The sequence below is a fragment of the Petromyzon marinus genome, chromosome 24, assembly GCF_048934315.1.
Source record: "Petromyzon marinus isolate PM22_M1 ecotype Great Lakes invasive population chromosome 24, UKy_Petmar_22M1.pri1.0, whole genome shotgun sequence".
NCBI classification, from domain to species: domain Eukaryota; kingdom Metazoa; phylum Chordata; class Hyperoartia; order Petromyzontiformes; family Petromyzontidae; genus Petromyzon; species Petromyzon marinus.
The window spans coordinates 8,589,156-8,613,795 of NC_133690.1; the positions used below are offsets into that span (position 1 = coordinate 8,589,156).

A 24,640-nucleotide genomic window follows, 5' to 3' on the forward strand; every position below is an offset into this window, starting at 1 on the left:
CTTCGGCTGATCACCCTCCATGGTCATTAACATGAGCACAACTTGACCTCCGGTGACATTGTGACCTTGTGAAGTTCTCTCTTTCCCGGTCTCCATCTCGAGGCAGGTTTAATCCATGCCACACACGTCCCATCATACGTCAAACTCTTAATATTTCGTTCTTTTTCTTTTGTAGATCCGTATGCATTTGTTTTACCGCATTATTTCAACACATTTTTCCGATTTGCTATAATTGGCACTGGGCCTGCTTCACACCTCCATTTTTCTACTTGCCCCGCCGCCATTCAACACCATACAATCGTGGCCATGTCTTGCAAGCGCTCTGTCAAAATGCAAAAACGACTCTTGCCGTGGAATCTCTGCAACACAAAAATAACCCTTTCCCCAGGGACGAACACCGAACGATGGGTAGCTCCACCAACGCACTTGAAAAGCAGGGGCAGATCCACCAGAATGACTTGGCAAAGACGGTGGCCCTGAAGTGTGTCACTGCAAGCTTATTTAACATTGATTCCATCACAGCGGTGATCGACAAAATCCCTGCGCTACCCTTCCTTTTGCATTTTAGCAGACAAATTATGGCATCGGCACCACAGCGGTGTCACGACATGTGCCGCTTTGTGCAATTGCACGGTGGAAAGACGTCTTAAAAAATGCGGTGGACATTTATTTCCATTGAGTGGGAAATCACCGCGCGCTTGTCTTGTTAGAATTCCATCAGCGGAATTTCCAAAAAAATCAAAACCAAATAATTGGCAACTTGTTCTCATGGGTTGTTTCAACTAAGCACATGAACCCAACATTAAACTTAATTAAATGGGATGGGAATTTGTTTAATAGATTCAATTGATTGTCATCTATATGATTGTTATATAATTTAAATCAAATCCTGCAATTGCTATTTTAGGCTCTCTCCATCTCATCAGGAGTATTTTGCCGTGTTGGAAATAGTTAAGCACACTGAAGTTGCAATTCAGAATTTAGCAGTTGATTTATGTTCCCATCGTGGCAGTTAATATATATTAAAAAAAATTCCCCCGCCGTATGTATGTTGGACTTGAGAATATGGTTTCCCTTTTTTTTCTGGCAACATCTTAACAGGTGTTAAGATTTTGATTTAAAGCTTTCGTGACTGCAGTAATTCATATTCTTAGTTTTTTCGGTAAAGTCACAGTGAAGAGAAACAACAAAATAATATAATATATATAATATAATCTATCTCTTCAACGTGACTTTACCGAAAAAACTAAGAATATAGGTGTTAAGATGTTAAAACATCAAACTGAAACCGTTTACAAAGAAGCATGTCTGCATTAACCACAATACTTGTGGTGAACATGCAAACAAAAAAACATGCTCTGATACTATATGCATTGTCTTTGAAACTGCTTGGTCCGCATCAGAGACAGCTTTCTTTTGAGCCTCGTCTCAAACGGTGTTAGACCAGAGGACGCTAAAAGGCGTACAGCACAAAGACAAGCAGTTTGGTGTTTAACATCTTAACACCTGTTTATTGCCAGAAAAAAAGAGGAAAACCTATTCTCATATTTTGGTACTGGCAAAGGAGGTCCCATCACATGTTGGACTTCTTTGGCATCGTACGTAGCCAACCGTGCTAATCGGAGCTTTCTATTGCTGTCCACCTAGCAATGGAAACGGGTGCAGCACAGTCGATCGGCACTGTTGCGTGTGCTCAGATCAAGTGTAAGTTACTCCCACCTATTCCAAGATGTCTGGTCGGCATGAAAGAGTAGGCCAAAAATCCCCTTTTAAAATGGGGGCACTCTCGAGCTCCCTCTCGTGGAAGGCTCCGTCGCCCGTGCCGGGCAGCAGTGGCTACGCCACGTGGCCTGTTGCTCCAGCGCTGTGGAGGCAGCGAGGGTCGGTGGATCACACAAATGTTGTGAAACTCCTTTCCACGTGGGCGTCGAGGTGCCAAACCCTGGCTCACCGGGGAGAATGCGGTCCTGAAAATGTGGACTAACCTCCATCTGTTCCATCTGTATGATAGAGTGTTGCCTCCTCGCCCAAGTGGGTTTTCTCTGGGTGATCCAGTTTTCTCCCCATGCGTGCGAACTCATTAATTGGCTGAAAACAAATTCAATATACAGAGGATCACGGAACTTGGGCAATTGTTGGTGCCCTGCTCACAGCCTGGTTGCTGCCTTCCTGCCCGTCTGCGGTTGCTCGCACCTCTGAGTCGTTCCCTCTCTTCACGAGTGAGCGAATACAGTGCGTGGCGTAACAAGTTGAAATAATTATTGTTAGCAGTGGCGTGGGCATGATATGGCAGGGCTTCATCTTGACCTGTACCATCTTCTTCTTTGGTTCTTTCGGGTAAAGTCACGTAGAATGAGAATAAAATAATAAATTAATAAAATAAAATAACAGAATAAAATTCTCCCGACGTTTCGGCCACAACACAAGTGGCCTTCATCAGGTGAAGGGACGAGACTGTCTGAAACGTCGTGATAATTTTATTGTGTTATTTTATTTTATTATTTTATTCTCATTCTACGTGACTTTACCGAAAGAACCAAAGAAGATGAATCCTTGCAGTCACGAAAGCTTTAAATCGAAATCTGTACCTTCTTGCGCAAGAACCCAGAATTTAATGTCATTGATGAGGAACAGAATTTGATTGTGAAAGCAGACTGAGTCGACGAAAGAGCAATTATACCATTTGGAAGTTCACATCCATATCTAGACATTTATTAAGAACGGTTAATTCATTTCAGCATATACGGTACATTTCCAATGAAAATATGCAGTACAAATATCCCTTGTATGCACTGTTCAAACATCCACAATAAAAAAAAACATAAACTGCGTTAACCACAATCCAATTTGTAATGTCCCATAAAGATAAATTACATTTAACTTCACATCAATATACGCTTGTACCTACCTAAGGTTTGCAACACGAACATATGCCGTTTTGTTTGTTTGTCATTCACATCAAACACTGTGGTTTTTGACACTATCCTTTTACCTGTACAACTACATCACTTGTAATGAAGTCCATTTGCCAGAGTTTTACAAAATAAAAACAAGTAACAAACACCTGTGTCCATTCCGAAAAAAAGCCACAGCATAGAGAGGAGCTTTTACAAAGGCTTGTTTCATCGAACGTAGAAAACGGTTGCAACGTGGATTTTCTGGAATGCCATTCGAAAGTTGTGCACCGTAACCTTTGTAACTTGAGGCGTTTCTCAAACGGGGCCTCTCTTTCTGAGCAGAGCCCACGCTCGTGTGCTTCTTGTCGTGCCATTGTTACCCGCATTGAAAGGAATTACAGTATCGTTCGCTATTAATTTCGGTGTGCAAGTTTTTTTCTTCTTAACCAGATCAAGACGTTTTTCATATATTTTTTTTGTCGTTTCATTTGCTGCCCTTGAATTGGTTCAAGTGTGTCACCTATATCTCGCCCCTAGCCCCGGTAACATTAAGTTGCAGTGCTGGTGTCAAGACACAGAACCGGTCATATGTCGAGGTCACACCGCGCCAAGTAAGCCTGACAAGTGCTTGCGTTGAGCAGCATAAGAAGGGGCTTGTACCGCACCGCCAACCATTTCGGTTTGGACCAACATATGTAATTTATCTAATGATCAATTTCACCCAATGAAGTAATCGTTTTTCAATTAAAATAGCTTTCCGTGACTCATTTTCAGACGACTTAAATAACACCCGTCGTCATTGCTCTGTGGAGCGGATATGCAGGATCGACAATAGTTTGTATATTTTAATTGTTATTCAGAAAAAAAATCCCTACGCGGCGATGTGAATCCTTACGCACTACCGCTACAATCTTGTATAAATAACTATCAGCCGCCAGCAATTAATGTTTACTTATTTAATTTTCGTATTAATAATGTGAACAACTTGTGCTTCTCTGTGAAATTGATGACGTTTCTGCGGGAGCATCGCCGTGCGGACGATGCAAATGAGCGTCCACGAACTTTTACAAACGAGCCAGAGAAAAGCGATCTCACACCTGCAGTTCGTTACATTCAGTACCTAAACAATGCTATTCAAACGCTACGCCAATGTCCTATGCCACTAAACGTGTGCTCTTAACAGATCTGCACAAGTCACCTAAAACACACGGATTATTCATGATCATCATTATTATTATTATTAAAAACGACATCGACTTTGCGTGTTTGTTTGATAAACCATGTGCAAAATAATTCCATCTAGCGGAATTATTCGAGCGAAACAAAAAACAACAATTAGGATTTTTAACATCATATTTACAAACTTGTTGAAACTTGAGAGTGTGAGTAGGGTTAATGATTGCAATGTAATATGAAAAAGAGATATTTTTTTAAAATCTAATCATCATACAAATAAAACATCGCCAGCTTATACAAAATAAGTCGGTTTAACACCTTTGATATTTTCCAGCGAGAAAAAAAAAACAGAAGTAACCTTTAAAATGCATTTCACATATACTGTACTGTATATATATGTGTGGATTTGAGCTCAGTTTCAAAATATCTGGGCGTTCAATCATCATCATCATCATCGAGTGAGTTAATATCACGACCAGGGTCAATTGTGACCGATCATCATCATCATCATTGCCGTGGATTAGGGGTTGGAAAAATGAGCATCTCCTGTGGGGGAGGACTGAGCAAGTTGGAGAGATGGTTGGTAGTGGTTGTTTCTTTGGAGAGACTGGTCCCCGTCATAGGAATGTCGATTTTTTTTGCTTACCAGTGACTCATTACCATCAACTGAGATGAACGCTTACCAATTGGCTTGTAGGAAAGCAAACGCGAGACCCTTTTCACACACATATACGGTACATGCATACGCGTGCATCACAATGCATGTGGACATGTCATAAAATGCTAACACTTGTGGGTGTACACATTTACGGTAAACCGCACAGCACAGTACTTGCAACACTTCAGTGTGAAGAGCACTCTGGGAAAAGTCTTATTAAAAGTACCGTAAACACACCAATGCCCGTAAAATGTGTTTAAAAAGCCCATAAAAATCTACTCGCGCCGCTTAAAATACCGTGCAGCACTGCGTGAGAAGTTTTCTTGTAACTCGTGACTTATTTTGGTGAAGCCGGCCTTTTATTTGTATTTTTTTAAATAATCAATTCAATCTAAAATTTCGGTCGAGAATGGAACTTTTTCTATTTCCGCTTTCGCCCATAGCAAAAACCCTCTCCCAAACTTGACTCAAACAGTAACTGTTGTGTCTTTTTTTTTAAATTGTGTCGTGCTCGTTATCACCGTATCCTTATAGACGTGCAAGAGGCACTTTGAACTGTTAAACGTAATGAGAGGTCATTCGTATATATTCATCACGCAATCCCAAGCTGGTTTCCCCAACCGTCTGCGGTTGTTGCTGGTGTTTCCCCCCCCCCCACCCCCCTCACAGTTTTTGAAAACCAAAACCACCCCGCACCGCCACGAACACCACTTTACAAAACGTGAAATACAAATGGAAAAAACAACGATTCACGAATGGGCCCCCTCCCCCACCTCACCCACCCCCCCCCCCCCGTGTGCTCATGTTTCGCTAAAAAAAACTACGCGGCCCCCCCACCCCCTGCCCTCCCCCCACCACCACTCCTGCCCGTGCGCTGCGTCTCCGTGCTCCCAGCGTTCAGAGCGTTGGCTTCGCGTGTCGCAGTTGATTTTTTTTTGTACGTGCAGGCGGTTTCTCTCCGTCTCGCTGTGTGTTTTTGTTTTTTCCCTCCGTTAAACCTACAATTTACACAACAGCATCACGTCACACATCGGCGCGGGGGACACAAACAGCGAGAACTGACGCAAAAAAAGACAACCCGTCACGATCAACCGACACGGTTACACACTTGCAAGCAAAATCGCCGCGTTGATTTTAAGGAGTGGATTTGTGGCTAGGTGTATATATATATGTGTCCCTCTCAACGGGTGTTCAAATTCAAAATTTGTTTGTGTTTGCGGCAACCGCCAAAATAGACTTCAAATTCCACGATAGATATGTATCTGTTTTCCCTGCATCACTCATCCACCAGTTCCATGAAATCAACTGAAAAGCGATGTCCACTCTTCTCATCAGAACGGACAGGCAACAAGCGAGTATCTGCAAATTCATCATGATACAAGCACTTTAAAGTTATCACTTGATAGGGAATTTCCACATGAAGATGTACTGCAGGGAATGTGACCTTTTTCTTAGCACTGTGCCTCTATTGGTCGAGATGCCCTGACCAGTTTTAACATTTACAGCGCGTGTGATAGGCTGGTTTCAATGAACCACACATATTTAGCATTTAATTTGAGGCTTGCCAATTGAATGTTTTTGATGTATTGAGGCAATAATTCAATTTTGTTGAAGGTAATAGGGCTTCAACATTTCCTCCTCATTTATAACGTGAAGTTTCATTATGGAAAGAGTTCCCATCGATTTAAATCATATACTCTGGAATTACATTTAACCCAGCGTCTTATGATTAACCATCATTATTGGGAGACTTGTTTTTTTTCCCCAGCCTTTTTGCTACAAGGTGCTGTTTACCAACATGTCATCGGTCAGAACTATCGAGTCATAATTGTTATTGGCATGCACGAACGATGAATTTGCTTTAGGTCAGCTGCGAGAAAAAAAGCACTTTTCAGGAATTCACAAAAGCAGAAGCAGGTATAGTCTTTTTCTTTTTACGCATTATAATATTTTATGCCAATTCAATACAGGAAACCGAGCGGCATTGACTGAACAACAAACATTCCGTCTACAATATGTGTAAAGCAATGGAGCTCATATCTTGGCGTTGTCGTTGGCGGCTGATTAGGAACGGCAATGAGCGGTATTTCATCTTCTAACATGGTTTGTGGGTGACATTGGCCACTGAGAGATCATCTGTGGTTCGTCGCATCACACGCTTTCATATGCGCTTCTGTGGCCACTTGGAATGCTCTTCCTTCTGATATTAGGAAGCCAATGGAGCTGTGCACTTTAATATCTAGATTGAAAAACTAATTCCTTTAAAATTGCTTTTTGTATTTAGTTTGTCGTCCTTCCCCCATACCTCCGATCAGCATGGTTGGCTACGTACGGTGCAAGGTAAGTTCAACATACATCTGCGTTTGTCCGTTGTGCATTGTTCATGCATGGTCGCACTACGACAATGGAGTGATTGGCAAGGTTTGGTGACACCACTAACGCTGGCCATGGTGACCTCTAGATTGTAATTTATTTTAATAGGTTTTTGTTGCAATTTCAGTTTCTCAATCAGGCGACAGCCAATTTTCCGACTGTTCGGGGGAATTTTAAGCCAGAGGCAATGTTTCCTCACTGCACAATTATGCTCTGTCAACAGTTCTCATCGCGCCCAATAGGAGACCCACCCTGAGCCTCTGAAGCCCCAGATAAATGAAGGCTTGCAAAAATTCACGAACTTTGATGTTAAAAACGCACTCGTGTTGATTGCAAAGAATAATTGATTTGAGTAAATTTCACATTTTTTAAATGTCTTTTAATCAACCAGGTAAGAAACAAATTGAGATAACTGTTTTCTTTAAGATTCCTAAACGGCGAATTTGTATAAATTTTTTTGGACAGATATCTGTTATTTTATTGCCATCATTTTTTTTTACCAGGTCCCCTGTGCAAAGGGGAAACCTTTATAATTGATAATGGGGTGTTACTTGGTTTAATGATTAAATCGCGGTTTAATTATTGAATAGCTGGTCAATCAATAAAAAAGGAAGATGCTGATTAATTATTTCTATTATTTGTTCATTTTCCGTCAACGTAACCGCACAGTTAAAAAAAATGACAGTAATTTTACAATTTGAAACTTGCTATATGACTGCAATAAAAAAAGGCTTTATGTGCACTTACATGGCAGTCTACATGTTGGCAGTGTCCTACAGATATTACTGCGCATTGATAGTGATCAAAATGTGAACGTAGTGGAAACTAGCCTGGTTGTGATGGGAAGTGACCAGTTGGCTACCCAGCCTCGCTATTCATAAACACCCAATTCTTGCCAGCGTGGAGCATGGCAGTGCAGGACTTCTACTGATGTCTCATTCATTGGCACATCTCATGCATGGCCTGTGGTGCGGAATTCTTTTGTCAGAATATTTTTTATGAGCATAGTTTTGCATTCTTCACTTAGGTTTGATGCAATGTTTCCATATTTACCAATTGAGTGTGTAATCTATAATCAGAAGATGGCGAATTCACATACTGGTGGAAGGGAGTTAAACTCAGCCCATCGTCTTTCCAGAGAAGATTAAATGTAGTCCTACTTCGTGGCTTTCTTGTGGGTTTAATGGCCCCCCACGATGGGAATGCGGAATTGTCACTACTGCCTTAGGGCCACCCATTGAAATGATCTTTGTTGAATTACTGACTGCGATTTGATGATTTAGCAATTTTTGCAGAAAGGGCAAATTCAATTTACATGAATGGCATCATCGGAAAGTACGCCACCCAAGGAGATGGAGCGAAGAAATCGGCTCGTCTGCAGGTGCTAAGCAGATTGTTACATCGCAGAACCTTGAGATGACAGTGACTATGGGAGGTCTTCATCCAGCAGTGGATTGATCAAGACCGATGATGAACATCAAATCTGATGGCCGTTCAGTTACTATATGCACTGCATCATTAGAAACGATACTCGATCGTAAAAAAAAGTAAGGTTGTAGGAATGAAATATGCAAGGCTAAGGATAAGATGCAATATCAATTTCACTTCATTGTTTAAATATCCTTGCCCATGAAAGACCGAGTCTGTAAGACTCTTTTTGCAGGGGGCTTCTTGGATGTTTGCCAACTCCCTTTTAAGCGTTTAATTTGCATGTGAGAGGAGAGCGGAATGCTCGGGAGAAAGCCACACATTAATGCCACTCACTCAATGCGGTTTCCTGTATTCAATGGGCACAATGGGCAGAGCTGCTGCAATTTATCCACGCGGGAAAGGGACTGAAAACCATTTTGGGTGAAAAGGTAATTCGCTTGGCAGTGAATTAGGTAACGTAAACACTATACATTCCACCTACATTATGTTCACATTGTACACAATATGGGATTTTTTTTTTATGTAGCTCTCCATGCAACGATACTTCACAATACGTTTATTCAATTAACATAGCACTGATATGTAAATTATGTATCTAATGCCTTCTATAACACTACCGTTAACCATTGAATTGTATTGTGTGTGTGTGCATTATCGTATACGCGGGGCAGTCAATGCATTTTGCCAAATGACACTTTGAAAGGGTGCCTGAGGCTCGTAACGTCATTTACAAATGCACCCTCATTAATATACGGCCGATCGTTCACATTCACAAGATTGCGAGTTCAAATCCCGGTCAGGGTCGACTCATCTCTTCTTCTGGGGTCGAAACAAATGATTAGAAACTTGTCAGAAGTCACAAATTTGGTCAATTTACGGACAACTATTAACCGGAGCACACAAACAAAAACCGTGGGATTTCCACCACAGGCCCAGGGGCCGTCAATGGGCATTCACCACTGATCGTTTGTCTAAGGGACTCTGTGACTCAACGTTCAACTAAGATTGGTGCCACTGCCGTTCTCAAAACTATTTTACTCCCTCCCATGTGTGTGTGTGTGTGTGCATCTAATACACGACTATTGCACGAACCTCAAAATTAACTTTGTAACTTCCACGCGTGACTACGTAACGAATCTATATTACAACAGTGTCTATGGCTAAATGACGCAATTGAACTACACGATATATTTTTTGTGTGTTTTTTTATCTTTTTTATCTACTCAGAATTTTTTTGTCTTCAATATTGAACACTAAAAAATACACGATTTGTGTTTATAATGTGGCGATCCACAATACAGTTTTCCTAAAATAGCACTGAATAATATTAATACTTCTTCATTGAGTATCGCCAAATGGGCAAATCAACACAGAATTTATTATTCTTGAAGTAAAATGGGGTTTATAATTTCCCCTGCCGTTGAAGTGAAAAGTGTAATGCAGTAAAAAAAAAGTTTGTACGCAGGTGGTGCGAAATTAGAAAATGGTCAAAAAAATAACGCACCTGAATTGATGATGAGAAATACATTGTGCTTGTGTTTATAATAATAACAATGGGATAATTAGTTCACAATTCAGATTCCTCTATTAAGGAGGGTTTTCCGTGGTTGAGGAATCTAATTTCAAATCGCTTCAAACATTTATTTGAGAAAAAAAAACGAAAACAGACCTTGTTCACAATACCACTTCACTCACACTTTTTTCCTTTCCTCAATTCCTTGAGAATAAAACTAACGGCTATGGCAATCAGTTATGGCAAAGAATTAGACTATATACTTACCTGCAGTTCTCGTGTTAAAAATGTTCTGGATATTAAACTCAGAAGCTGTGGGGCTTAATAATAACACGGCCACAGTCTGAGAGTTTAGTCTAACGTTTGAAAAGTATTTTGAAATGATAACCATATGTCCGATGCGTATTAATAAAATATGAATTTGCGAAATGCAGCCAAAGACTGGACTGACCCAACTTATTTTCCATAAACTCCAATATTTAGTTTTAGTCTTGGCCAGGGCCGAATTAAAAGAATGGGTACAACTTTGCAGAACCTCTCACCTAGGATAAGAATGTGGAATTTCCACCCACTGGCTCTGGGTTTGCCAATGTAGATGAGCTCACCCCCAAATGGCTCATCATCAGAGCAGAGAGACACTTCTACTTGACTTGATAATAACTGTCTTGTACATAGATTTAGTCTTTACATGTCAACCGCATGTGGAGGGCCAGTGCAGCAAAACACATTGCTGTCCTGCACTTTCTCTGCTCCCACATCTACGCTATCCACCTTCGCTACTCCGCACCCACACCACGGGTGGTGACAGACAGATGCAGCAAAAAAAAAACAACCCACGACCGGCGCGGTGTGGCGGCGCCCTCATCCATCCAGCAGTGGACTGGCAAAAAGGCCTGTACATGTACCCATGTCAACACTTGTCCATCATTAACTTGGGCTGTGTAAAGAAAATAAAATGTTTCAGCGATTTGAAATGTTCTGTCACAATTTTTTTTTTATCAGAGGGGTGCGACGCAACATCGGCTTCGAGAGCTTGCAAAAAAAAAATGTCCTCAAGCTCACAGGAGAAAGTGTTAGGCCGCAGCCTGTTTGAGCGTGGAAACGTTCTGCATGGCACAAGGCTCAGGACTGTGCATGCATGGGCAACTCTATTGAGCCACCGTGTGCACAAACACGGCTCTCTCCGTGCCAGGGTTTGTGGTGGAATTCTCCCAAGCGTTCTGTAGCGCTTTACGCACACGGGGGGCACGGCAATGGATGACATTTTCTCACGGCAAAGAAAGCCTTGTGAAAAATACACGTATAAATGCATACGGGCGTGCCGTATGTATTTGCTGTGCATTAATCGGTGTACGGGCAGGCATGCGTGTGTGTGTGCATAAACTCCAGTCGGGTGGTGCTGCAGTTAGGGTACTTGACTTGCATTTTCAAAGCTGCGAGTTTGGCTCATCATCTCTGTCGGGTCGGTTAAATGAGTACCACTTTGTGGGAAGCATACAAGCGATTGCACTCTGGAAAATACTGGTGCCTTCCACGGGAATGCGGTATTGCCATCACCTACTCGGGCCAAAGAGATGAAACGGTTTGGGAAAGACGTTGAATTATGACCAACTGAATGCACAGGATACGGAGGCAATGGAAGGCCTGCAAGTTTTAAAACAGATCTTAAATATATGCAGTCTTAACACCTATAACATTTAATTTACCTGCATTCGATTAAAATCATAATCGACAGCCCTCCCTCAATCCACAATTGGAAGCGGGCCTCCACGTGCCACATCAGTCATGGGGGGGGGGGGGGTGGGTGTTTGACCATACTTCACCACGCTAGTTAATGGGAGATGGTGAAGGCTGTATAGGGGGCCAGCACTAGTTCAGATATCACTCGCCACTGATGTTAGCCGTGGCCTGGAATTGAACTTAGCCGTGGCCTGGAATTGAACTCGGGTTCGTGGTGTTAATCGCGCAGCGTGCCAACCACCGCACCACACTGAGGTTTACTATTGTTGATCGCCATTCCGTTAGTTTGCGCATGTATTGTTTTAAATACAATGTGCATGTTGTGCTTCCACACAAGTTCACGCATGTATACATTATTCTTATATTGTTGCCAAGGTATAAAGTGTTTGCATCCAAATTCACATTCGGTTGGTTCATATTTTTTCAATATCTCATTACTAAAATTTTTTATCATCCCTTGCATAAACTGTCCAGCATATATGCAATATGTATTGCTAACACACGTCTGTGTGTGTGCACTGCATATATGAAGATGCAGTATGCATTCACTTATCCCCATTTATCCTGGCTTAGGCTGTCAGGGCTGTTACTGTTAGCGAGCGCCCGTTACGGGCAGCAAGGCCAAAACTGGATGTCGCTTCGGTGCAATGGGGATGCCTCAGCCACGTTCATCTCTCCAGTGCCGAGGTTAACAACTGCAAATCGGCAGGTACTGATTTTACGTCCTATGAGTTGACCTATGCGATGCCAAGACCACGTTCAGATTCCAAATTGGAACCGGGTCAATGCGGACCGCGGCGAAGTGTAACCACTGCACCACCACTCCGATTGCGCCGTGCGCTGCCAGAAATGCGTGCGAGACGCGTGCAGCACGGCACGCGCGATGCGCATGAGCACAACGCCACGATTCGCTTTCCCAGGGCCGATTTTTTTTTTGCCATCCATTGCACGGAGCTTGACGGTTGCCGCAGCACAAGTTAAAATAAAGCAGCGGCGACGAGGACAACTCATTAGATTGTGCGGATGCGTCCGATGGCTTAATGCATGCAGGCATGCGTGCCAATGACAAACACGAAACTCTTTCTCTACACACACCCCCCCCCTCCTCCACTCAGAGACTCCACGGCTTTTTGACTAAAAGGGGACGTCACTCGGGCGCTGAAAGACCCCCCCCCCAGCTCATTACTGCCGCTCGCTTGCCCGTCGTAAATAGCGGAGACCCGCACCCCTTCATGTGCTCCCCCATCCTCCCACTTGTAACAATACCCAACACAGTTGCTTCACCATGCCCTATGCAAGCAAAATGTCCACGCACTGCATGCAGTCGTGCGCGTCGTTGTCGCAAGCAAGCCATGCGCGGGAGAAAGACGGAACATAGGACGAGGATGCTCGGAAGCGGGCACGTCTCCACACACACACGCACACACGCACACCCCCCCCCTCACCGCCCCCTTCCTCTCTTGTGAATGTGGCCCGGCATTGCCAACTGATCCCCCCCTCCCACACACACACACTCACACGCGGGGGGGGGGGGGAGGGGATGAAATCTGGGGTGAGGCGTCGCTCAATAACGGGGGTGCAAAGTCGCGCAGCGACGCCGGCGACGGAACTCAGTTCGAGCCCCCCGAGCGGTGTCGGCGACGCGCCGGTCCGGCGACGCGTAGCGGACACCGGTGGGGTGGAGCAGGCGAGATAAGATGGTCGAGCGCCGTTGTGCTGTCACGTCCAACGACGTTTTCGGTGTTTTAGCGGTGCGGTTTTTTTTTGGGCACTGCGGTCAATTCCGCCGCTGGAGCGTCACCGTGATGTGGTTTTGTTTGTTTGTTGTTGCGTTGCATTGCTCGCGCTTTTACAATGCAAAGATTTAGTTTTTACAGAAGCGAAGGTTACCAGAAGAAAATGTAAAAAACGGAAATAGCTAAAAAATTTTGCACGTGCGTGGTTTATGCAATGTACCGGTTAAAAAAAAATAATCAAATACCTATTTCATGTCCTCAGTAAATTGTAATGAAAACATAATTATTCTGCGATGGAATACACTGACCTGAATTGCTTTAGTAACATTCACACGTTTGCTTTTAAGTAAATGTTGTGTTTTATATATATATAAAACTAGTCCATTAAATGAAAGGAAGTGCAATCTGCTGTGTAAATTAAACATTCCACTAAAGTAACCCAAGTTAAATTAATACAGCAAAAACAAGATATGCATATATATGCTACTGCACCATTGTATTTACCAGTGACTCCCATCTTAAGTAATTCAATAATGCAATGTAAATTCAACGTCCCTTTATTTAAACCTCTCTTGGGACGACTGACACCCTTTGCAACCAGGTGTTATCGTTTAAAACGATTGAAATTGAGGTTAGGCCACTGGCACACACATGGCTTATTTTTGCACGTGTTGCCTCGGGGGTCTTTAATGTCCATTGTCCGGCAGGCTGTGTGCTTTGGTAACTCCGCAGCAGAAATTGCCAAGTGCCCGGTAGCGGAATTAAACTGTTAACCCTTGGGTTGAGCAGTCGAGTTGCAAGCGTGCTGACCACTAAGCTCGCTGGCTCTCAACGCCAGCCTATAAAATGTGCAGCCTGAGGTTTAATAAGGAATGCCTTATGAAGTGAGCACCGCTATTATGTAGCTTCGGTTATTGCTGTGTGTGCTTTAACATCGCCCTGCCCGGGCACATCTCGATACAGACTCCGCAAGCTCACGATTGGATTCTGCTGAATGTCTCCCCGTTTAACCTCAACGTCGATTAAAAATGGCTGCTACTGCTGCTCATTCGTTCACTGTGGCACCCTGCCCACATCGAAAAGCGTATTTATTAATACAACTTTTTTTTTTATTTAAGAAAAAAGGTTCCTTAAAAAGCACACGTCAAAACACCAACGGATCTCGCTGATATGTTTTGATTTTGTTGTTGTTGTTGTTGTTGAAAGAATGAACCGAAACAAAGGAGGAATTAAACGCAAATCGAATGAACGCTTCAGGAGACGGTCCTCCGTTGCATCTCGGCAGTGGGAAATGCCGACATTGGAGAGGGCCGTCAGGGGGTTAACACGTTGGGGGCACGCGAGCACCGCATGCAGCCTTGACGTCGCACGGGGCGCAGAGCGGCGCGGGTCGACGCGCCTGGGCGCTGCCCTGCGCCTCACACGAGCCGCTCGCGGGGTGCGGGGGCAGCCACACGTTGATGGCAGACTGAATGAAGAAATTTCGTGAACGGGACTTCTCCGATGGTCAGGAAAGTGCCCTGGGTCATTTCACCGCAGGTTTTCATTGCAATGGCCGTCAAATGTTTGCGAAGTCGCTCTCCGATGCACAGGCGTTGCCGCTGCTGTGGCAGTAATTAATTAGCCACGTTTGTTCATCACGTGACGAGTTTATTAATTGGCTGTGTTGGGTGCCGGAGGATTTATGATACTTTATGATACACATTTTATTAGTTATGCGTTCTGACCCCAAAAAAGATCAATTATGAATTGTAATATTGGTCGCGAAAGCCTACTTGTGTTTAAATATATAAGTTGTCATTGCCTAGAAAGGAAGCCACATATTTAAAAACCAAAATCTAAAATCTCAATTGGGAAAAAGTGCCAAATTCACTAATGAAGTAAGTTTTCATTATTATTTAAGCTACTTTTTTGGCACTGCCTTGGCAGTGGGGTAAAACCACAGGGCTGAGTCCATTAAAACCGCCACACATGGGAATGTGGATGAACATTTCAGGGGACCAGTGCCTGGGATTTGAACCCAGAATCTCAAAAACATGGAATAATCATCTGAGCTAATTGGCGACATAAATTTTTAATTTGCAATGTTACAGTTTTGCTCTCATAAAATCTGGCCATGTTTAGCTGTCACTCAGCTCACATGCGAAGGTCCTGGGTGTGTATTCCAGTAAAAGAGTCATCTGCTCAGTTCAACGCAGTAGACTGGTCCCTGCCATAAGGGTGTGGAATTTCCATCATTGGCGCATGGTTGCAGAGATAGAACACTGCTCTAAGCTTGTTTAGACAGGAAGACACTTTTACATGTTCAGCCTGCCATTTTGTGTTACGATTGCATTGACAAATTTACTTAATTAACGTTCATATATTTAAATCGACTGCCATGCACCTTGATATATAATGGTCTTGTGTCATTGTATTATGGTTTTAGTGGACTCTTACGCCTGTATTTAAATATAATCTATATGAGCGCATTGTCCAGATTATCACCCGCGTTTTTTCCCATGCGATTTTAAAACCCGTTATGGGATGCGTCTCATTAATCTGTTATGCATGCGTGCGTGTGCGACCAGATTTTATATAAATGTTTTGGGAAGCATCTCACTTTCCGGACCATCTTATAATCCAGTGACGATGGTAATTTCTTTACTTTTACAGAACAAAATGCCACGGGTCAGCTCTGCCACCAGCGATGTCACGGCTTACAAAACCCAGCGACCGGCGCAGCCCCAAGTGGTGCACATCCCGGCACGCGCGTGTGGGGAGGTTTTGGGGTAAAAAAAAAAAATGGACGGCACGGAGGAGAAGTGGAGAGAAGTTGGGTTCGGGCTGGGAGTGTTGGGGGGTCAGTGGGAAGGAGTCCTGCATCTGCGCCCTCATTCATCCGTTTCCGCTGTCCGTTCAGCTTTCACGCTTCCATGGGTCCTCCTCAAACAGTGTGAACTCTGTCGTGGCACCATTTTTGCCCGCCGCACCGGCCTGCAAACCGATTTTAAGAAAAACGCAGACGTGACCAAGACGGAATTCGTCTCAGTGCGACTCTGAACGTCATCAGTGTCGGTTACCGACACTGTCGCTCTTCACAAAAGGATGCCTTTGAAAGCGTACCTTACACCTCTGTTCCACCTTTAAATCGGAAACAAATATTAATTTAACTTTGCAAAGAGAAGGGCAGAACACTCGGCCAATAGCGTGCATGTCATGTGTGTTTTTTTTTTAAACCAATCAATGCATCGAAGTTTAAATACTGTAGGTATGGTATTATTAGCACTCCGGATATAACATCACCACTGTCACCATGTTCATGAGCACTGTGTAAACATATAAAACAGAATACAACATGAAGTTTAAGGCAATGGCTTTGCCCTCAGAGCTCTGAAGAAGAAGAACCATCGATTTTAAAAACGGTCAGTGCTTGAAAAGATAGTCTATTATATGTATACAGCATTTTATTAACACTGTGGTTTTGTTTAGCAGACTACCGCCAACTTTAAAAAAATATACAAGTCAGAAAATAGCAATGACATTTTTTGCGGGTTCGCTCATGGTGCCTCCATTATTTAATGTTCAGCACTGTTTCTTATCAAGTAGCAAGTGTCAAGACGTGTCAGTTTTATTTGAGGGAATAATATATTCCAAGCATGGGCTCTTAATGTGAGCAGAATAACTCTCTTTGACAGGCAGCAACTTTGGAATAAAAGAATGAAGCTGCACAAATTAATTAAGAATTAACAGGGCTGTTTCCTGCGCAGAATATCTTCAGTTTGAGAAGGTTATCTTTGATTGTTGCCTCTCAAACGAAACGAAGCCTCGTCTCCCTCCTCGTGGTTGCTTTGGGCTAGATTATAAACACACAAATTTCGGAACTCGCTGGATCTCTTCAGATCCCTTCTTGGCAAAATCCAGAGATCAAGGCACTCATTACCATGCTGCAGCAATCTCACGTAAGAGGCATCATCACTTATGATCTATCCACTGATGGATGAAGGCCTCTCCGCGCTGACGCTATCCATCGTGGTCACGTGATGCCAGCATCTACCCCTCCTGTAAACGAGCAGATTTCACCGCTGCATCTCCGTGGCTGGTCATGGCATCCTGAGTGTGTCTCTCCTTTGGATGCAATGCCATCACCAATCCTTGCCCATTGACCATCAACCCTTCCAGCGATGTGTCCGGCCTGGGCACAAGTCTGCTTACTCACAATTAACAATAAAGTTGAGGCCTATCATTTGCATTTGTTCTCACAAGTTTATCTTTTCTCTCCATGCTACTGTGTGTAGTTTTCTGCCCTGAGATCCACGTTCCTTGTGAAGTGCCTGCATTTCTGATCAGTATGTTATAGCAAGTAATATGCACTGGAAAAAAAAAGCACACACACGAAACTAATTACATCAGTACGTTGCTCTTTATGTTTCACATTAAACTTTTGCAGACATTTTCAAAAACTGCTCTCATTTGCCTCTCTATTTTCATAATTATGATCATGATCCGCCTTCAAATAGTTATCCCAGACAAATTCTGTTGTGTTTCCCAGGAATGTTCGTCCAACAATCGGAATGTTCGTCCAACAATCGGCAGCAATGTCTTGTGCGTGACTATTCTTAATGTCCCATTAGGTTTGCTGCAATGACTCTCATCAGAAAATCTGAGGCGGGTCATATTCTGGCAATTTATGCTATTGCCTCCGAACCAACCGTTTGAAAAGAATAGTTTAACGTTGCTGTGAATGACCTTTTGACGAGGGAGAATATTGCCCTGCTCAGGTGATCTTCGCTTCTCTGTGGCAGATTTGTGCCAAACAGGCACAAAAAAAAATCAAATTTACTTGTGGGACCTCCCTTGCCAGTATCAAAATGTAAGACTTGACTTGACTCCTCTGATTTTGGTATTTTGTTGCTCACTTTGTGTAACGTTAAGTGGCTATTTTGCAGATGTTTTTCACAACTTCGAAGTACTTTTTTTATAACTTCGAAAGTTTGTACGACTATGACATTTTGCAATTAATCAAATGTCTTTTCAAAGTCTACAGAAGCCTGTAAAAGTGGTGCTTGCTACCCATTGTTTTCTTGCTGTAGGTTCTGATTGATAGAACGGATATGTTCCATGATAGCAACAACGACAACAAAAACTCCACTGTGAAACCCAATCATGTGAGTGGTTTATCGGCCGGCCTCTAAATTGTCCATAATTCAGTGCTTTTTGTGAATTATTTGAACATTATATATAAATATCACACGTACTTATATCCATGTGATAGGGAGCTAATCAGTCTGTTCTTCATTTTTAAATAGAATGTGCGAAATTCAACGATGCCTATTAAAAAAAATGTATCATTGTGCTATAACTTATATCAGCATCTATGCACAAGCATGAGTATTGTGCTGCTCTAAACCTGCCACGTGAAAAGAGCAACGCGATACGCTGTGGCAGAGGCACGCAAGTGACGTCGCATTATTTATTCCGATATCCTTTAAGGACCCGCCTTACAACGGCTACTAGATTGTGGTCATCAGCCAGTGAGAAGTTACAATTTCATTCCGTTTCGGTTTTGTGCCAAAAAGTAAAAAAATCGTGTCGCTTGAGAAATTAATTTGAACTGCAGCTGGGATCACGGCCGGGTATTCTAAAACTAAACAAATGTTTATTTTACAAGATAAGGCCCACTGAGCTGTATAGCTATTTTTCAGAAGTGAACAGGCCACAAATGATAGCTCAACGAAGTGGCTCATCACGTGGACATTTATAGGAGCCAAATAATCTAAACGCACGTTTTTTTAATTAAGGAGGGAAAAACAGGAAGACCCGGAGAAAAATCCACACGACCACGGGTAGAACATGCAAACTCTAAATATACAGCAGGCGTCAGGGTCGGGATCGGACCCACGACCTCCTGCAAACCCGGCAAGGTAGTTAACATCTCACCACCGTGGCACCCTCTATTAATTCAAACCCCGGGGGTGCGCAGCATCATTGATGCAGAGTCTCGACGTGGGCATTAACCCACCTGGCCACCTCACCAAGGTGAAGCCAAACTGTAGGTGAACACATTTACAGGGAAACATGCAGAGGCTCTTGGCCGAGGACTCCCATTCATAGAGACAAGGTACGTTAAGCTGTAGATGGAACAGATGAAGGCATCGTAAGATTTAAGGGTCGGTAAAACTGGATTGAAATCTACAAGGCATTAACGTCCACAAAATGGTAAGTATTGAACCATCATGTGTCATTACAAATAACAGGTATGCCCTCCAGCAGGTAATGCTGCACTGTACGTCCCTCATTCTAAAGATGTGAACATAACCGATGAAACCTGTTTGGGTAACTTCACATTTTGCTGACCGTTTCAAGAATGTATTTAATTGAGGGCAAGATGGGTCTACACTTGTCAATGAGCGCCACTGTAAAATAAAATTTTGATGACTTATGAATTAGATCAAATGGACACGTGTTGATTGATTACAGACTATTTAATACACACTGCTTCATGCTCGGTTAAGAAATTAATAAATTTGAATATCTAATTCATAATTTACCTGTAAATAAAATGTAATCTGGCATTCATCGTTCAGCATCAATTGTGATGTTTTTTTTTAAACTAATGGCTCAATTACAACTCAAATGTCACGTGGAATAGCTTTTCTGCGATTTCAGAGCGTACACGTGGACCTGCCACGGGACTTTACCCAGATTGAATGTTTGCTGAAGCCAGGGGAACGCGAGACATGTTTTCTTCACTAACAACTGGCTTCTGGGACACTGTTCCAGGAGACGTATAGATCAGACGGTGGAGCAGGGGGGAAGGCTTTGCGCTGCATTTAAAAGGCAATGCAGGTTCGTCTTTTCACACGTAATTATTATTATGAGGTGATGCTACTGAGAAGCACGCGTGGGGTTTAGGGGGGTTTCGACTTGTGTGGGTGCCTCGCTCGGTTCACCGCTACGTGTGGGCAAAGTCAACGGTGATTGTCCTATGAAGTGTACTGGCTCCTGCCACAGCGATGTGGACTGTCCTGCACAGAGACTCAGGGCTGTTGAAGTAAATGAGTGCCACCCAATGCTAATTTAAACTGGGGCCGGACACTTTGACTTTTGGCTTTGTTTATGAGCTGTTTTGGCTTGATTTAAAAAGAGCGCAATACATTTTTGTAGAATTTATAAAATACGGATGTAATTTCAGCTGGCACTTGTGAGGATTAACGATGTTTTACCATTGAGTAAATATGTGCCAATGTGACACAATTAAGTCACAAGGCTTAAACTGCCGTGAGCTATTGCTATAATTCATTTCACGTGATGGGCCAGATACTCACTCCAACACATGGCATTATATAAATGCCATCTCTGGAATTGCGATGGTAAAATAAAAAAAGACTCAAAGTGCCTCCTCGCACAGAGGATAATTGATGGCTCTGAGTCAGTGGTGAGAATTCCATATTTCTATGGAAAGGGCCAGTCACTCCATAGGATGATATCACGTGTTTCACAAAGTGGCAATAATTGTATTGCCGACGACGGGACAATGGGTTGCATCAACCCTTGGCTGGGATTGAACCGCCATGCTCCCGACTTTGAGCCAAGTTTTTGTCCACTGTACCACCCAGCCACTTTTATAACTGTATAATAGGGGTTAATCGCCAGGGTTATGGTTTATGTGTGTCATTAGGATTAGCCGATTCGGGTTAGGACAGTGATTAGGTGTAGTGTTTGGAGTTAGGTATGGAATTAGATTTTGGTTATAAAAAAAGGCTAAACGGCATTATGATCTATGTAGGGAGAATGCTTATACGGCAGTTAGAAGAAAGGTTAGGTTAAGTGTTTGAGGTAGGATAAAGGATAGGGTCGTATGAATAAGGATTTAGGTAAACTTCCAAGATTAGTGTTTGGGGTCAGGCTAAGCACCGGTGTTGATGTTAGAATGCAGGTCAGTTCCTTTTCCTGTGGCATTTCACTTCTTTGTGTTGCACAGCCAACAACCTTTCCGACATCCCGTCTCCTGGAACTGGTGTCAGAGGTCGCACACGGATAGGCTCCTTGCACGCTTGGCTTTAAATTGGGCGCGTGTGGCACAGGAGCATACATACCACTTACCTGCGTACTTATCTCTGCCATGGGGCATTGGTCATACGGAGGAGTGATATTCAACTTGGTTCTCGTACTGCCAGCGTGCAACGTGGAATTGAGCGAACACCTCAATCAAGTGTCAAGATTACGAGTCCGCTCGCAGGAAGAAATGCCACTGGCAAGTTAAAAGATTTGTGCTTCCAAGAACAGCTATTCAAATTGACCGCCCCCCCCCCTGCGTATCCATCAACGAACATTGAAAAGAGCCCATTGTGCTGGAGCCTTTTACAACAGATAGTATTCATTATCCATGATAATGCTAAGTAAATATATATTTGGCATTGAAGGGAAGACATTTGAATTATATGCTTTTTCTATGTGTTTTAGTGTGATTTGGAAATTGATGTCAGGACAGAAATAATAATAACAACAATAATGCCAGCCCATTGTCAATGCGCTGAATTGAAGCTGCCCCCTGCCATCTTGGTTATGGGGGTTGTTTGAACATACTTTACGATCGACGCTGGTCGTCAGTGCAGACTGGTGAAGGTGGGGGCCCTGCCACTGGTTACGATATCCCTGAGGACCCGAGTTTGATTCCTGCTCACGGTTAATAATAGTGGTGAATATTTTTACCGCTCCTGGGCCTCCCCTAGGTTGACTCAGCCATAAACTAGTACCTGATGTAGTCTAAAAATCGCCACTAGGGAGACAAAGGTGGCTGGGCGTGGTGCTGGCCACCCACTCCCTCGTGTACTGTGTCAGCCTTCATCGATGATCACGAACAGCACTTGGCCCGTTGAGGCTATACGAGGTACCTTTGTCCATTATTATATGTCATACGTAGACATATACAAGGCGAATGAAGATCGAGAGGTGATCGTGGCCAATATTGTGAATGCCACTCAAGCCCACCATTGCTTTCTGTTAGGCCTCACAGCTGTTGCATAGTCGACACCCAGCCGCCACGCTACGCTCCCCTTGCGGTCTCGTACCGCGTGGCTCTAAGTTGATTGCGGTCCTCTGGGTGCCACTCGAAGGGATTGCAATATACTATTCAATAGCTGTGCTTGGAAGCGCAAGTCCCAGTCTGTGTTGACGCTGCGTTTAACGAGGGGGGAACGTTCAACCGGCACCAGGGTTCACGGTTGATCAGCTCAAACACAGTCCATAGAACAGTGATGTCTGCCCCCGTACTTTCCCCTCGTGCCATGCGTTTCAGACCACTCCCTACCCCTGGGCGCAGGGGCTTCAATATAATTAACATTGCGTACTTGCTTTGTACAGCTTTCCCTTCATTGCCATTGCACGCCATGTAGAATTCACACCATAATATTGTTGGCATTGAAGAGGGTGGGAAAGGTTGCTCAGATAGGTTTCAAAACGGGACAATGCAGCGGCATGTGTACAGACCAAATGAAAGGGTTTCTTTATGAGTCCCGAAATAAATTGGATATGTCATGATATATGAATCAAAGCAGGTGCAGCATTAGAGATCAGGATGATTATATTACACGTGTAAACAAGATCAGACCTGGCAGCAATTATTGTTGGCATAGGGCTGAACAATCGGAGGCTGTTGATACAACGTTACGAGCATTGGCATTATGGGTTCGTGTGAGAGATGTGTGACATTCTCAAAAACATTTTGACCACCAGAATATTTTTTTGCAAGGTGGACACCACCTTTGTGATGCCCTGTTTGTTTGTTCGTCAACGGTGGATGTGCTCACAGATAGACTGGTCCCCACCATAGGAATGTGAAAATGTCCACCATTGGCTCCGTCTAATTACTTAGATGAGCATGGTCCAGTGCTTGGATGACCACGAGGGAATTTTTAGTGTATTTTGACACACATGACATTATTACTGTTCAAGTATTGTGCAATAACATGGCAATTTATGCTCCCCCTTAGAAGTCAGAGGTATTGCTGCCGATTTGAAAGTTTGGCATGAGGTGGTGGGAGCCATAAATCAGCCCTTGGCAAGCAGAACGACTTTTACTTGGGTACACGTTGACCTCTGCCACTCCCTTCTGGTCCTTGTATTTCACGAGTGAGAAAGACAGTGGTTGGTATTGATGGAGAAAATTTCTCTACATTTGGTTACCGATAGGTGCAGCCCAAGTAGTCCTGTAAGGAGGACTGTTTTGGATTACAGGGGGGGAGAAAGATTTGAATAGAAAATCCGCGTCAGGGGTAAAAATCAATCCATCCAGTGTCGTTGAAACGGATGCCACTTTGTGGGAAGTCAGTCATGGCTGTTATATAGCTAGGATGGCATCTGCCATGGATGGGAATGTGGGATTTCCACCACTGGTGGGCTCAGATTAACCACAGTAGAGGGGTGCCACCCCAGGCTCAATTGAGCAGCAGACAGTTTGTGTCTATGGTGACCTTTTGCCAGTATCAAAAATGATGAAAAAATAAGAAGAGGTTTTACCCTTTCTGGCAATAACACAGGAGGTGTTAAGATGTTAAAACACCAAAAAAAGGCATCAAGTCCACATTCACCACACTTATTTGTGGCAAAACATGCAAACAAACATGCTCTGATAATATAAACATTGTCCTTGAAACCGATTGGCCTACACCAGAGACAGCCTTCTTTATGGCCTTGTCTCACCAGTGTTAGACCAGAGAATGCCAAAAGAGGAACAGTACACAGACAATGCAAGTATGAGAATCGTATAGCTCGAGCCGAGCAGTTATATCTACGGGACCTTTTTGGCAGTATCAAAAATAATATTTAAAAAATGATGAATAAATTGGGTTTTTACCCTTTCTGGGCAAATCACCCACAAAATCTACCTTTCGTGTGGATGTGCATCTGTAAAAGCTCCAAACTGCTCGTGGAGTTGGACGGTAACGCCGTGGGGATGTTGTCAACAAAATCCTCGTGGCGCACTCACAACCACCATGGTGGCAAACGGCAGGGGCTCTGCCCCTTGACGCTGGGAGCGCCTCCATCTCAAAGTGCTTAACCAAGGACCAAGACAAGATAATAGGCACGTGCCGGAGGACCCCAGGGACAGAGACATCCGTGACATACTCTTGCC

General features: G+C 43.4%; 1 protein-coding gene across 2 annotated transcripts in view; it reads right to left on the reverse strand.

Annotated features, from left to right (window-relative positions):
• Positions 1–2,690: 2,690 nt before the first annotated feature.
• The window catches only part of LOC116945520 (excitatory amino acid transporter 2-like), a 78,802-nt gene continuing 56,852 nt past the window's right edge, over positions 2,691–24,640 (reverse strand). The window contains exon 11 of one of the 2 annotated variants that reach the window (XM_032959868.2): positions 2,691–16,500. In XM_032959868.2, the coding sequence (XP_032815759.1) occupies positions 16,423–16,500 (78 nt within the window). In that variant the 3' untranslated portion in view covers positions 2,691–16,422. The remainder of the gene's footprint in view (positions 16,501–24,640) is intronic. The other variant, XM_032959869.2, reaches the window with a different exon arrangement.